Consider the following 16,247-nt stretch of genomic DNA (forward strand, 5'->3'; position numbering starts at 1 on the left):
GTAGGACAATTAAGGGTTGCCCAAGATTTATTAATAGATAAAAACCAGACTTTCGAATGAGTAAAGAGCAGCGTGTGATTCAAGATGGGAGAAAATTAAAATGGAAATAGAAAACCAAACGTGACAGCAGACATCAGCAGAGACAGACAGGAGAAGAGAGTAAACAGCATTCCCCCACCACGTCTGCCTTCCTACTGAGGACAGATCTGAAAGGATATCTGTATTATCATGTCCAAGCAACCCGAGGAGAGACTGAACAGCATTCAGCTCTACCAGAAGGTGGTACAAGTCTGGCATGGTGGCCACCACGTGCATCTCCTGAATGATGTCATTTAGGTCCAGCTCAGATTCCATAAACCTAGGAAGGGAAAACAAGACAGCATTATTGAAAGGGAAGGGGTACAATCAGTACTGAGGAGCAAACAGCAACATAATCCAGACAGAGAGACAATCTGTCAAAGTGTCTACAACAGACCAACCAAGAAGTATGCTCGTCCAAAAATCATACTGTCACACAATTTCCTTGGGAAATCGATTTCCTCATTACAAAAATCAATCTCGGATTCAGATCTCACTACAGGGTTCCCCTTACTCTTGCAGTCACAAGTTGCCTTTTAGAGGCTTCGAAAGCATTTTGCAGCATCAGATGCTCTAACTGCTCACCAGTCCTGTGGATTAGCTACCATTACCCCTTGGAATGGCAATTCACTCTGTTGTCCTGAACACAGTTATCCTACTGATCCAAAAAGGGCTTCTCTTACCTACCACTGCAGATCAAGAGCCAATTATTCCCCTTACCTAAAGGAAAGTACAGGGATTCTGCTGCCATCCAGAAATACCTTCCCCTCCCCCACACCCCTTCCAATGAGCTGATTAAGAGAAAGATCCCAAAGTAAAGTCTGGCATCCTGTAATCACCACCATACCTTAAGTAGCATGATGCTTCACTCACATTTCCACACCTGAACCTTTCCGCAAACCTATGCCCAGGCACAAAGAACAGAACTGCTTTGCATTCACCTCTGCATGCCTTCCCCCAGTGTTTGACATAGAAGAAATGCCCGCTAAGCCTTTGATGAACAAGACAGGAAGGTTTGTTCTGAAAAGGAAATGAGCTAATCCATGTAAAGCAACTGAAAAAATAACTGGCTGAGAGGAATCAGTGGTTAAACACACTCTGGAGCCAGACTGCCTGGCTCTGAACCTCATTTCGCCACTTACTTAGCCTCTCTTTGCCTCAGTTTCTTCATCTGTATAATAAATGGGATAATAAAGTTACCTATCTCATAGGCTACTGTAAAAAGTAAATGAACAAATACACATAAAGCACTTAAAAAATGTCTGACATGCAAAAAGCACTGTACATTTGCTCTCATTTCTATTATTACTACTAACACATATAATATGTCTATCTTCCCTTCCAGAATGTAAGCTTCTTAAAGACAGGAATTATATCTTTTGTCTCTATGTATCCACAGATGCCTGCTTAACTGAATTGAGGCCACAAAGAAAAGGAACATAAGCAGGGACTCCTGAACCTCCAGATGCTGAGGAGCTGGGCAAATACCATCTCCCCAGAACTCTGGAGATTCTGTAAGAACAAAATCTGGAGACTGTAATTTTTTAAAACATGTCCATAATTTAGACAATATCTTACCACTGTTTTTCTCCATTACCATTTTTAATCATAACATTTATGTAGTTTTTTCTGATTATAAAACACCACTTTTTGTAGAAAACTGGGAAAAGGAAAGAAGAGCCCTCAAAAAGTAAACCGAAATCATCTATAATCTTATCAACCAGAAATAACCATTGATAATACTCTGGTATGTTTAAGTCATTTTTCTCAACTCATAGCCTTCCCCCTGCCTAAAAGTAGCCTACACAGTATACAGTTCTATATATAATTTTTGCTGTTGTTGTTAACATAGTCTGAACAATTCCTCTTATCATTAAACATTCTTCTACAGCAGGAAAAGCCAGTATCCAATAGGGCTGTCAGTCCTTCTTCTCCCTTGGCAAAATCCCTCACTGAGCACAGCATCTCCCCAGCTGAGGCCAGACATGGCTTCAGAATCCTTCTCAACATAGTGTTCCAAGAAAAGACTACCAATCAATCATGGAGAGGGAACAGATTAGGCCTATCTGAAAGTCCTATTCTAAATAATACATTTTAAAAAGCTACATGGTGTTTCCTTGTGTAGATGTTCCATAATTTATTTTACCAATCCCCCTTTGTCAGACATTCAGATGGTTTCCAATTTTTTCCTTTATAACAAATGGCACTAAGATGCATGTATTCATTACTATCGTGTGAGGATAATTCCCAGGAAGGAAAGTACCAAGTCAAAGAGTATGCATAATTTAACAGGTTTTGATATATTCTGCCAGAAAGGCACCAATAGTGTATGAACTCCCTGTTTCCCCTCACCCTCTTCAAAAAAAGTATTATCTATTTAAAATCTCCTAATTGAGATGGGAAATGTAACTTTTTTAAATTTTGCTTTTCTGATACCACCATGGTAAAAATTGTGTTAATGTTTACTATTTGTATTTCTTCTTTGCCCATTTTTATATCAGGGTGTTCATTTTATTATTGATTTATAAGCACTCTGTATATTAATGAAATTAATCTCTGTGATATATTGCAAAAAAAAAAACCCAGAGAAAAATATTTGTCCTTTAACTTGTACATTGTGCTTTTTGACATAAAGGCTTTTAATTACCTTTGCCTTATGAACTCTATTTTACCTGTATGCTGAGCAAGGTTTTTTCTATGCTAAGATCAGATATATGGTGTACTTTTATGTTTATACATTTTTAAATGTTTAGGAGTAATAAAACTAAAATTTATTTCAGTGTATAATATAGGGCAAAGATCTAACTTTATACTCTGCAAATGTCTGGCCAATTGCTCCAATACTATAATCTATCTCTTTTCCACAAATTTGAAGAAATGCCACCTCTATCATACACTAAATTTTAATGTGTACTCTAATCTGTTTATGGGCTTTTCACTCCATTTCATTGATTTGTCTGCAAATTCCTGAGCCAGGACCATACTTTCATAGTGTTACAATATATTTTATATCTGTTACTGCAAAACACTCCTATGTTAGCTTTCTTTTTGAATGCTTCCTTGTCTATTCTCACCTGCTTATTATTCCAAGTAAACTTCAAAATTATTTTTGTCAGACCCCCCCCATACCACTTTTTTTTTTAAGTCTCCTTCCACAGTGCTTACAAATAGATTACCTTTTAAATCACTAGTTCCCCATCACCTAAAGTGTGGAAACCAAATCAGAATCATGACATGGAAGGGCTGGTGCAGACTTCAGATATTCCACGGGGCAGTAGATCTGTTTAATCTTTGAATCTAATGGGCTCAGCAAACCTCTAAGGCTTATTTGCCTTACATGGGTAGTATAAAACAAAACAAAACAAAAAATCTGATTTCTTGAGAGTAACTTGACGAAAGATTTTTGCAGCTCACTGGGAAGAATTAGCAAGGGAGACTGGGCACTAACTAGTAATAAACAAAATCATCTTGCATACAAGGAAGAGATTTGGGGACTTGAGTGATAATTAGTGAATGAATGTCAGCCTGGAGAGAAGCTTCTGGTGGTATCCTGCAGGGCTCCCTCCTTAGGTCTGTTTAGATCAACTATATTATTTTATTGTTATGTTTTGATCAACAACTTGGGTGAAGATATATAAAAGGCAAACTTAACAAATGTCATACAACACAAAGCTTATAGTGAACACAGCAGCTGACAGAATCAATTCAAAAAGTTTCTGACAGGCAATGATGATGGGCCAAATCTAACAGGAGAAAAATTACCTAGGGTCTACGTGGAGAACGCATTGAACCAAAAAGTCAAGTACAAATACATGGGGCAGGAAAGATACAGTGTAGTAAGAGGACATGTGTAGAAAGGACCTGATGGTTTTACTCAACTGTAACCACAATACAAATCAGACCACCAAACAGTTCTGCCAGGACAGAGACTATTTCTCAGTCATCTCTGGACACCTAGCACTGGGCACACTCCCTGGTCCACTGCAGAAGTTCAGCAGATGCCTTCCAAATGAAGGAGCAGAGGAAAGTAGCTGCCACAAATGCTGTTATGGTTTTAGGCTGCTTAAAAGAAGACAAGATAGTTATGCCGATTAGATGACCATAAAAGTCTGTGACATCTGTTATGGGAACCATACTTTAGGAGGGATATGGAAACTAATTTGGGGAAGCAACTGAGGTTATAAGGAGTCTAGATATCCTCTCACAGGAGGATTTGTTGAAATTCTTTTTCATTCGGAGTTGAAATCTTAAGAGTCAGAGCTGCCAAATGATGATATAGGTTTCTCTGGGAAGTTAGATCTTTGTCATTGGGGGTAATTAATAAAAGGTGATATAAAAAAATCAATGATGAGAAGGGAGAAACGGACTGTACCTTTCAGTCCCTTCCAACTTTGAAATCCTTCTTCCAAATATGCAATCTTAATCAAATATCTTTAAGTTTAGAAAGTCAGAAAATTATCACAACAAAACGAGCAGAAAGTCAACTGTGAGCAGGGAAACAGCATAAAAATACCACTGGGGTCCCATGTGACATGAGTAACGAGATATAGTGGGAAATGCCTGGACGTAGGAACGAAATTGACCTGGGTTACACCCCAGCAACATTATTTACTGGCTGTGTAACCATTAGCAGTGTGTCAATAAGTATGTATGGGCACATACTAGGTGCCAGTCACTGTGCTAGGTACTGAGGATATAACAGATAGCAAAATAATCCCAGTCGCCGTCCTCACCGAACTCCTAGCCTAGCACAAATATAAATAATCTATTACATACAATTCATTGTAAGGATATCCAGCGTTGCCCAAGAAAATTGCCATTGGAACACAGAGCACTGGGCTCAGCCTTGTCAAGGGAGACAGAATATTAACTAACCTATCTCTAAAACTCAACTTCCTTGATCTTCCTATCTGAATTATAGTGAGGATTAAAAGAGATAATAAAATGCCTAACAAGCGTTGGCATGTAGTAGTCAATGAATCTAGATACCCTCAAGTTTGCTACACTATAACAAAGAAAATTCTCTTTTTGCTGACAAAAGTACAAGCCTACTCATTTAAAATCACACACTACAGTATTTGCAGACGGCTGCCTAGGGATTAGGTATACCTTCAGCAACAGATGACTCACAGCTGGGGGGAGAGGATCAAGCTAGAGGTCAACGGGAAAGCAATAGAGCAACATATTAAAACAGTAACCCAGGCTGAGATGGGGTCACTGATTCCATCTGGTAGGATGGAGAATATTCTGCTAGCTTGCCCATGTACATTTGCTTCAGACCAGCAGGATGTTCTCCCTCAACCACAAAAGTGAATTTTAGCAAGTGATCAGCAATGTTCAAAAACACTGTAAGAACAACAGAAACCAACGAGTCCTCCTGCAATCACAAAACCAGCTGTAAGTGCACAGACAACATGATGCTTCCTTCACCTGGCTAAATCAGCAGTTCTCAAAGTGTGGTCCTGGGACTGCAGGTGGTGGCTGGAGATCCTTTCAGGGGTTTATAAGATCAAAACTATTTTTACAACAACTCCAAAACATTATTTGCCTTTTTCACTCTCATTCTCTCAGGAGTGTATGGTGGAGTTTCTCAGACAACTATACAACAATGTGATGATACCATTGCCCTAATGGCTAATGAAATGTGTACTTGAATATTCTAGAATTTTCTTAGATAAGTACTTTGGGGTACTCAATAATTTAAGGGCGCAAAGGGATTCCGAGACTAAAAAATTTGAGGACCACTAAACTAAATAATTCTGCCCCTGCAAAAATGAAGAGAAAAACTACTAACGGACTTACTAGGGAAACAGCACACTCTACCAGATATGATGTTTGGGAGAAAGATCACACAGTGCAAAGTACAGGCTGCATAAGAGAAGTGTCAATTGAATCTGAAATGCAGCCAAATGAAGAGAGGCATTTTTTGGTATGCAATCAAAATGACAATTGCATATATGGGAAAATAAATTTGAATGTTTCTGATCTCAACCGGAAAGTTTCATTCAAATATGCTCTAGCAATTTTCATTTTAATTGCACCTTGCTGGTCTAGAAAATTATAAAAGACACTGCACCAGTAAGAATTCAAGAACTCAAGGTTAAAACACAATGTAGTTTCCTAACTGCTTTTGGACGTAAAAAAAAAAAAAAAAGTTCTTTATGTATAATTTCAATTTTCAAATGTTTAGATTTTAAAACTAAAATAGTATATAAATTTTGTGTGAATGGAAAACACTGTTGATATTTTTAAATAAAACAACATTTTCTTAAAACCAGTTCATGAATTGTAACAATATAGCATCTGTCGTACCTAAGATGTAGATGGTGAACATAAGCTGCAGAAACTCGCTGCTCTAAAATGACAAGTATACCTACCAAGCGGGCAAAGGTAATACTGCCATTCCAAGAAGTAAATTGGATTTCTTAAATTTCCAGTGTCATCAACTTGTGGCATAGCTGCCTCATAATGTATCCTTGGGTTCCAAGCAATAGGGATGTAGTAAATATGACATCAACTATATAAGATCTCTCTTGTTTACTGAGTGCCTACAGTATGGCAGGTACCGTGCTAGGTACTACAGAGACAAACAATACACACCAACTAAAAGGAACACAGAGTCTAATGCAGGAAGACCACTGAGTAAAGAAATAACAATAAAACAAATGGCAAAGATGTTGAGAGATCAAATTCATTGTGGGCAAGAACGTAGGGAAAGAGACCTGCTGGTGACAGAACTAAAGGATATGGTGGGGAATTTGGCAGTAGCTATCAAAGTTTAAAACGCACATGCCCTTCAATCTGGGAATTCAACATTTAGATGTGTATCCTATAGAAATACATGTACACTAAGACACATGTACACAGAGGTTCACTACAGCATTGTTCATAAAAGCCAATATTTAAAATAACCAAATGTCCATCTATAGAAACATAATAAATAAATCATGGTATCTCCAAACCATGAAATGCTATGCACCAGGCACAAAATATAAGGTAAATATGCATGCACCAACACTGAAAGATCTTCCGTTATGTGACCAAAAAAATCAAGGTGCAGAATATGTACAGTATGATTTAGGTAGGAGAAAAATATTTGCATATTTATATATATGTAAATAAGTGTACAGAAAACAATCAAAAAGGATACTCACAGAAGTGTTCACAGGCGCTATCTCTAAGTAGAGGAATGGAAAGGGGATCAGTGCAGTGAAGGACAGCTTTCATTTTTCATTCTACTATGCACTATTGGTATTTTTTACGATGACAATCTATTCATGTATTACTTATATAATCAAACACACACACACACACAGACACACACACACACACACACACACAGCAGTATGACAAGTGCAATTACTGCTGCATGACAGAGGTCAGCACAAAAACTGATAGGACTCTGGTGTGGGGAAAGCTGAGCTCTGATCTAGCTACTCCTACTGTCAAAGGGGGCTGTGGCCCAAGTCCAGTAACCGGGTTCTCCCCTCTCCACCTCCTCATCCACAGTACAGAGAGAATGTAGTGGACCACATTAGCCTTACCAAGTTGCCATGACAACAGGATGCCCTCTGATAACTCTGTGCCTTTGTTCCTGCTAGTCACATTGCCTGGCATGCCTTTCCATGTTTTCTGCCTAACTAAAATCAAAATCATTCTTCAAGGCCCAGCTCAAATACCACCTCTTCTGTGAAGCCTTCAATAGCCCCTGATGTGGTATTCACTGCTTCTCCTCTTTGCTCCCACAGTACTTTGCTTGTATTTCTTTTAAAGTATACTTCCTTCTACCATGCATTTATAGTCAGTCTCCCTAGTAACCTTTAAACTTGAGTGCAAAGACTATACTATTCAACTCCTAATTGCCTAGGGGCCTTAGGCATATTAAGATTCATTAAAAGTGTATGTCCTAGGAGGGAGGGAGGAAGGGAGGAAAAGAGAGATTTAGGACATTAAAATCTGTATAAATATGAAAATCCATTTACTTAGGATTCAAAACTGATGCAAAGTTATCAGACTCCTCATTATAGCACTTCACAGTGCACTGAGGAGCTGGTGTAGTAACAACCATATTAACTATCATTTCATGAGCACTTACTATGTGCCAGATACTGAGCTAAACACTTGCCATTATTCTCACTTATTCTTCACAACCACCCTGTGAGGAAGGTACTATTTCTTTATACAGATGAGACACCTGAGGCTAAGAAAGGAGAAATGACTTACTCAAGGTCATGTGGGAGTCACACCCATATTTGTCTAACCCCAAAGCCTTTGACATTTCTCAACAGTAAAGCTATCACTAATGGCAGCCATGGTCAGTCTTCCTGGGGCCTTGAGAAGAGTAATGCAAAAAAGAGTTAACATAACAGGCCTGATCCTTAGAAGGGCCCGGTCTTAGGCTGGCAGCTGGGAACCTGGCTTTTGAAACAATTCCTAAGTGATAAGGTTGCTTTGCCCATCTGGGGCACTGAACATCTGCTTTCCTTCTGTGAGTCTGGAATTTTGGTAGCTGTTGCTGGCAGAGAATGCTATGATCTGTCTTCAATAAATACCCTGGTCTCAAGAGTCTCAAACGGGCTTTCCTAACAGAAACACTGCACATGTGATGATGTATTTCACTGCTGGAAAAAGGAGCAGGTCTGTTGACCCCTCCCAGTGGAAGGGAGAAAACACAGGAAGCCTGTACATGAATTTCTCCAAATTGCCTGATGTGTCTTTTCCCCTTGCTGATCATATTGTGTATCCTTGAGTACCACTGACTCCGAGTCCTGTGAGTACTTTTAGTGATTTCCCAAACATGTGGGTCATCCTGGGAACACAAAATACACAAAGAGCAAAACAAAATAGCAAACAAAACATCTCAGAGGAGAAAGGGCAAAAACAGCAAAACAGAGACTTACTTCTCTGGATTGTCTGGAAACTTGATCCGCAACTCTTGGTTTTTGTATGATCTTTTTTCAAATGTAAGGATCATCTTCTTCACCGAGCTTTCATCCAATGGCTCTTCCTGGGGTAAAGAGACAAATGCAACAATTTCAGTCCAAAGGGATTTCTTATTCACTAATCACTACTTCTTTCCCGTGGCTCTTACATGCCATTCTGCCCCTCACCTTTCTGGATTAACTGTACAGTAAATACTTTATCTCCCCCATTAGAATGAGGGTTAAGGGTGTACATCACATGCTACTTTGTATCATCACTCTGTGTGTCTCACATCTAGCACAGGAAGTTCAACTTAAGGTATTAAAGACTCACTCATTCAACAAATATTTCTTGAGCATACTGTATGGCATGGAGTAAGCAACGATACTAAATGAATATTGTTTAATATTTATTTCGTCCTTCTCTTCTGTTGTACAGGTAAGATAACATTTAGAAGTTTAAAGAACTTGTTCAAGGTCAAACCCTGAGTCAGTGGCAGTGCCCCTCAATCTTTTCCCAACACCGGGGGTCAGCAAACTATGGTCCATACGTCAAATTCAACTTATAGCCTATTTTTGTACACCCATAAGAATGGTTGTTAATTAGCAATAGTCACTGCTTTGTGTTTCTTATATTATACATTACTGTATCTAGTCCTTACTAGCTACTGAGAAGGGTATCAGACAGGTACCTGGAATCCCGATACAGCAACAAGAATTTAGTAACCTCGCTCAGAGGAAGCATAAAAAAACTAGCAGACCATACAGAATATTCTTACTTCATACACTGGAATAATACCTACAAAGGTAAATAAAGTGAATTTTTGAAAACAGAATCATTCGCCCCCCCCAAAAAAAAAATCTACACTAAAGTTTCAGAAATGTTTTTTCCTCAGTTTAGTTCCCAGTTTAAAGTAATGTGCTGCGGTGCACTCTGCCTCTCTAACACTCTCCCAACTCCTAGCTTCGTAACTTTGTAGTCATTGACCAAAACTCACACCTAAAAGCAATAAAGAAACTGCTATTAAGAGAACCAGAAGGGCTTCCCTGGTGGCGCAGTGGTTGAGAGTCTGCCTGCTGATGCAGGGGACGCGGGTTTGTGCCCTGGTCCGGGAAGATCCCATATGCCGCGGAGCGGCTGGGCCCGTGAGCCATGGCCTCTAAGCCTGTGCGTCCGGAGCCTGTGCTCCGCAACGGGAGAGGCCAAAACAGTGAGAGGCCCGCGTACCGCAAAAAAAAAAAAAAAAAAAATGGAGAACCAGAAATAGATCCTTTTGGAAATCACTGAATCATCTCATAATTTTTTAAGTACCTAAAAATGTTAGCTATGAAAGCACTGAATCATCTCATAATTTTTTAAGTACCTAAAAATGTTAGCTATTAAATTTAGATTTTGGCATATTGAGGTTCTTTTTTAAATTTACTTATTTTATTTTTGGCTGTGTTGGGTCTTCATTGCTGTGTGCAGGTTTTCTCTAGTTGCGGTGAGCGGGGGTTACTCTTTGTTGCGGAGCACAGGCTCTAGGTGCACAGGCCCCAGTAGTTGTGGCTCGCGGGTTCTAAAGCGCAGGCTCAGCAGTTGTGGAGCACGGGCCCAGTTGCTCCGTGGCATGTGGGATCTTTTCGGACCAGGGCTCGAACCCATGTCCCCTGCATTGGCAGGCGGATTCTTAACCACTGCGCCACCAGGGAAGCCCCGACATATTGAGTTTTAAGTGGGAGATACCTATACATTCATTTTGGGCATGACACCTTTCTTAGATTTTATCAGTGACTCCTGGACCCTGAGGTACTCTGTTGGAACCCCACCCGCTCCCCAGTGTCTACAGCTTTAAGGAGAGGTACCCTGACTTGGTAAAAAAACTGAAGTCAGTGCCCTGACTCAGTCAGGACTCAGAGCTTAGCTTCACTACTTACTACCCACGTGGCAATGTTACTTTGCTGAATATAATCTTCAAACCCTCACCAAGTCTAATTGATTCTACCTCATAAATGAATTCATCCACTTGGCATTTAGAATAAAGTCCCAAATCCTTCACATGACCTGTATAAGGAAGGCCTGGCAGGATTTGGCCCAGTAATCTCTCCACAACCCCAAACCTCTGTTAGTGGCCCATGTCTGCTTATTCACTGTTGACTCTCCAGTGCCCATGATAGGGCCTGGCACACAGGAGACATCCAATGAAGATCTGTTGAAGGAAGGAAGGAAGGAAGGCAGGGAGAAAGGGGAAAACTACTTTAGGTCATCATAGAGATGACCTAAAGACATGAGGTACATAAAATTGTTTTATAAACTATATGACACTCTATTAATATAAGCTGTTATTGTAACTATTAGCATGATTGTTAATGTACCCAACTTGTCACTGGGATTTAACTAAAATAATTTAAATTGCTAGGAAAGGGTTAAATCACTTTCAAGCAATCTCAGTACCTACAGCTTTTCTTTCCCTTAGCTAACATCCTGCCAGCCCTGTAGGAAAAAACTTTATTAGTGTTAATAATACAGCTCTCATAGGATTCCCAAAGTCTTAGCCTCTCCAGGGTTTGGCCTTCCCTCCTTTAATTTCTCTCCAACACTGGGGGAAAACCGAATTATCAGTCTTAGTCATCAGCCACAGCAGTATCTCTAATAGCTCAACGTCAGAAACCAGAGGGAGATTTCAGAAAGATGAACGCTGGTGATGTAGCACAAAAAGGACAATAATATTTTACAAGTTCACCTGACTTTACAGGGGCAAACATCACTTGTTTTTCATCAAATGGGACTTTGGTGGCAGTGAGAAAATAACTCCTGGACTTGTGGCCTTCCTTGCGTCATTTTTACAAAGCGACCTCTTTTTCCCTATCCCTTAACAGAAGGGCTGGTCCCACATCCCATTTCTGTCTTCCAGGCTAGAAACCTTATACCCATGACAGCTACTATCCTAATCCTCCAGTACCAGCCTTGCCCAACACGGGAATTATACCTGCCAATTAACTGCTGCTGCAGGGCTAACAGATTGATCAGAAGCTAGTAAGGAGGGAGGGAGAGAGGGAGGATGTGCTACACACACTGTTTGTCTAAGGCTGGCAGGGCTGCTGCCCTCAGAGAGGAAATCCAAGACTGTTTCTCACCACAGATTTCCAAAGTGTCACCATCTCTTAGGGGCAGACCACCGAATTACCACTGGTAGAAATCCTAATGAGGAGAGAGTTACTGTCATAACACAATAAAGACCTTTTTGGAATATGAATCAATTTTTTTTTCTTCTCAGATTCACACTCCAGTTTCATTTTTTAAATCCAAACTTAGCATCAAGTCTTTGAGGGAACCGAAAAACAGCTGGCTCTTAAGAATCTAATTCATACTGAACAAAATGTCAGAGTGAAATTACATACAAGTTAACACTTAAGGATTTAAAGAGACACAAAGGTAAGGTCACATTATTTTTAATCACTGATATTTTACCTCTATTCTTTTCAGCTTCATTCATTTATTCATTCAATAAATAGTTGTTAAGGGCCTACACCAAGTTCTAGGCATTGCTCTGAATGCTAGAGATACAGCTGTGAACAAAACAGAGCCAGTCCCTGTTTTCAACAGAGGTTGGGGAGAGGACAACAAATGAGTAAAATAACAAACAGGAATTTCAGATCATGATAAGTGCTGTGAAGACAGTATACAGAATAAAGTGATAAGAGAATAAGAGAACGACTTGCAGGGCTACCTCAGAGACAGGAACGACTTCCCTGAGGAAGAAACACCTGAACTGAGACCTGAATGAGAAGAAACCAGTCATGTAAAAAGCATCAGGGGAAGAAAAGCATGCCAGCAGAGGACACAGAAGTAAAAGGGTTCAGAGACAGGAGTCAGTGCAAAGGCCCTAAGGCACCTTGAGGAACAGCAAATAGAAAGGGCCTTGGGTATCTCTTTCCCTAAACCATATTTTTTCAGTCACATCTAAATACCTAATCCCCTAACTGCGCCTTTAATTTCTTCAACTTCGTTGCTTTGCGAAGGCCATCTCAACTGCCTGAAAAGCCCTTCCTCCACTTGTTTGACAAAATTCTACTCCTCTTTCAAAGACTATTGACTGTACTTAAAAATGAGTGCCCTCTATGTGTCCTCAGTACTGGCTAGGAAGCCTCTCTGACCCTCCTCAGTCCATACTAATTGCCCCACAGTTCAGTGCTTGGGCCTCGATTATAATATATAATCCAGAATAATTTAAAAACTCTATCTGTAATGTTCTTTACAGTTTGTAAGATGCTTTCCCAACTCCATTATTCCACTTAACCTTCATGTCAACACTGTGAAATAAGTATTCTTAACCCCATTTTACAGATTAAGCTGGGAAGTTCAGGGAAATTAAGCATTTAGCACTGAATTACACTCTACAGATGCTGTGTCAGGGCCGAGCATCTGAGCTCCAAGCCCAGCTCTGCCACCTTACCTCTTCCTCTTCCTCCTCACCCTCTCTGTCAATGATTTGAAGCAGCCGTTTTTTGTCATCATCTGCTTCTTCTACCACAGTCATTTCCTCCTCCCGAAAGCGGCCACGCTCTCGAGTACCAGCTTGTCTCCGACGCATCTTCAGCTCTTCCTCTTCATCATCCCGGGGACGTTTTGTGCCCCTGTTGGGCTAAGGAAGAGAAAAAAGGAACACAGGATTTTAGAGCTGGAAAATATGTATAAGGGCATACATACCAAGCATTCTAAAAGTTTTCGGAATTCCCTGACTGAAAAACACCAGAGCACACAATTTCTCCCACAGAATGAAGTAAAGCTCTAAGTGGTTATTTTTCAGACCTGCAACGATTCTATAAATACATGATTACAGTCACCTACAAGGCAGCTGGTTTTTGTTACAAGCATTTTTCAATATGTAAAGTTTAGCACTTCACAGAAGTTCCTGTATATACAGAAATCACGGGGAACAAGGCTACTTTGAGAAGGGAACGCTGGGTTAAGCTCAATTTACTAGTTAGGATTCAGTCCCCAACACCAATCCCTTAGTACCTGGTTTTAATTCAGATTTAAAAAAGATTATAGTCACTCACAAGTAATTCAAACAGAGAATATTACATACACAACTTCCAAGGGTCTACAACATTCTAAATTCCTACTTTCCAGCAGAGTAGAGTAAGGCCCAGAGGTCAAGTATTACCCAAGGTCACAAAGCCAGGAGCAGCACTGAAAATAGAACGGCACTTCCGGACTCCTAGTCCAGGGCTTTTCCCACCGCACTGTTAGGGTCTCATTCTCCCTCTGACAATGCAATCCATGGAGGAGTTTTTACAATTGCTTGCCATTCAGCTGGAATAAAATAGGGCACTACTGAAATGGGCCTCAGAACTGAGGAAAAAGAGCACCGCACTAGATATCAAACAGCCCAATATCTCCATTCAGCTCGAGTTACTACTGTGCAACTTTGGGCACATCATTTAACCTCTCTAAGCCTTACTTTCCTCATCTGCAAGTGGAGATTATTACCCTTTTCTCCCTGTGAACTTCAGAAAAGATGTTTTTGTGTGTTTTTTAAAATTTTTTTCAGCTTTATTGGGATATAACTGACATATAATTTGTGCAAGTTTAAGGTGTACAACATGATGATTTGATTCATATATATTTTGTGAAATGATACCACAATAAGGTTAGTTAATACCTCTATCACCTCACATAATTACCTTTCCCCACCACCACTGATGGCGAGAACATTTAAGATCTCAGCAACTTTCAAGTATACGATACAGTATTATTAACTACAGTCACTCTGCTATACATTAGGTCCCCAGAACTTATTTACCTTATAACTGGAAGTTTGTACCAAACGGTGGCAAACTGTAGTGAAAGAACACTAAACAATACTAAACAAATATATAAAATTATTACTATGAGTTAATTAATCCAAATGATTCTGTCTTCCCCAACACAAAACATTTGTGTTAGGCTCTTCAACGAGCTTTTCTTTATCTGTTACAATAACTGCACACACCAACAGTGTGCTAGGTACAATGTGGTATGTTACTACCAAAGTGAAGAAAATGCTACATTCACTGCCAGCCTGCTAAGTTGCTTTTGGTGATAACAGACACATGATACACATCTCACCCTGTGACTTATAACCCACACTGTTACTGAACTCTGCTACCCGAGTGGTACAAAGGCATTCCCCTCTATATTCATGTACCCTGCTGATTCCACATACCAGGTGCTTCAGTAAGTCTAAGCATATGACATTGCTTAGAAAACTCACATTAGACAATTCGGTTTGTGGGGTACCACCTGCTATTTTTCACTCTGTTCCTGAGTCTCCCTGGGATGGATTATAATTTCATATGATCACACTCTATTTCCATAAATATAAAAATTACAAAAATCTGTTGTCATCATTACTAGTCTACACGTTTAAAAAAAAAAGAAGAAGAAAAAGAAAAAGGAAATCAACATGCCAGTAACCAGAGTACAAAAAAAGGAGGTGGTGGTTTTCATGTGAGGAGAAGGAGGTAGCTTGCTCCTAAAGGAGGGCAGGCTTCAAACTAGGTAGCTCCACAGCAGGTAAGGAACTTCAGCCCTCTGGGAGCACTAATTCTTTCAGGCTCCTAAAACAAGCCCTGCTGCGGTTCTGATTAGTGTGAGCCTATTGCAGCAGCCAAATCAAAGCATGAGCTCCACAGTCCTCCACGGAGAGGAGATTTCTGGACTGTTTATCTCAGCGCAGAGAGAAAAGGCAGTGGACCACAATTAAAAGGAGAAAGCTAAATACTGCCACAGTTAAGAAATGCAAAAAAAAGAACAATGGCAATGTCTCTTTTGAACACATCTTCCAATCCACTTCTGTAAAACAAACATTTCAGAGGTCCAGGAGGAGTTTCATTTTTACCACTAATAATTTCCACTGAAATAGCACTTTCCTTCTGCAGAACTTAAAGCACTCCTTTTAATCTTCACCCCATCTCTGGGGATGAGAAGTAGTTAACAGTTCTATTTTATAAGCAGGGTGACAGGATGCCTGAGATCCTTTAATAAACTCTTGCAAAGACAACCTGGTGCCTTCTAAAAGTTGAAACTGATCTCTGGGAAGTTTGCCAATTTCCATGATTCCAGGACCCTAGCTGAGACAGATCTGAGGGACTTTCAGGCAAGAACATATACCCAAACATAAGTCATACAAGACGTTAGGCAAGTTAAAATAATATTTGTTAAACCATTCATTCAACAAATAATTTATTAAAGAATTCCAAGGCTTGAAGGATCCTCAAGTA

General features: G+C 39.9%; 1 protein-coding gene across 1 annotated transcript in view; it reads right to left on the reverse strand.

Moving 5' to 3' along the window:
- Window positions 1-16,247, reverse strand: part of CTNNBL1 (catenin beta like 1) — a 170,210-nt gene that overhangs the window by 127,373 nt on the left and 26,590 nt on the right. The window contains exons 2-4 of the mRNA XM_049699992.1: window positions 13,436-13,624; window positions 8,979-9,085; window positions 217-358 (exon numbers count right to left, since the gene is read on the reverse strand). Of these exons, the coding sequence (XP_049555949.1) occupies window positions 217-358; window positions 8,979-9,085; window positions 13,436-13,624 (438 nt within the window). The remainder of the gene's footprint in view (window positions 1-216; window positions 359-8,978; window positions 9,086-13,435; window positions 13,625-16,247) is intronic.

This window comes from Orcinus orca, chromosome 16 (genome assembly GCF_937001465.1).
Source record: "Orcinus orca chromosome 16, mOrcOrc1.1, whole genome shotgun sequence".
Classification (NCBI taxonomy): Eukaryota; Metazoa; Chordata; class Mammalia; order Artiodactyla; family Delphinidae; genus Orcinus; species Orcinus orca.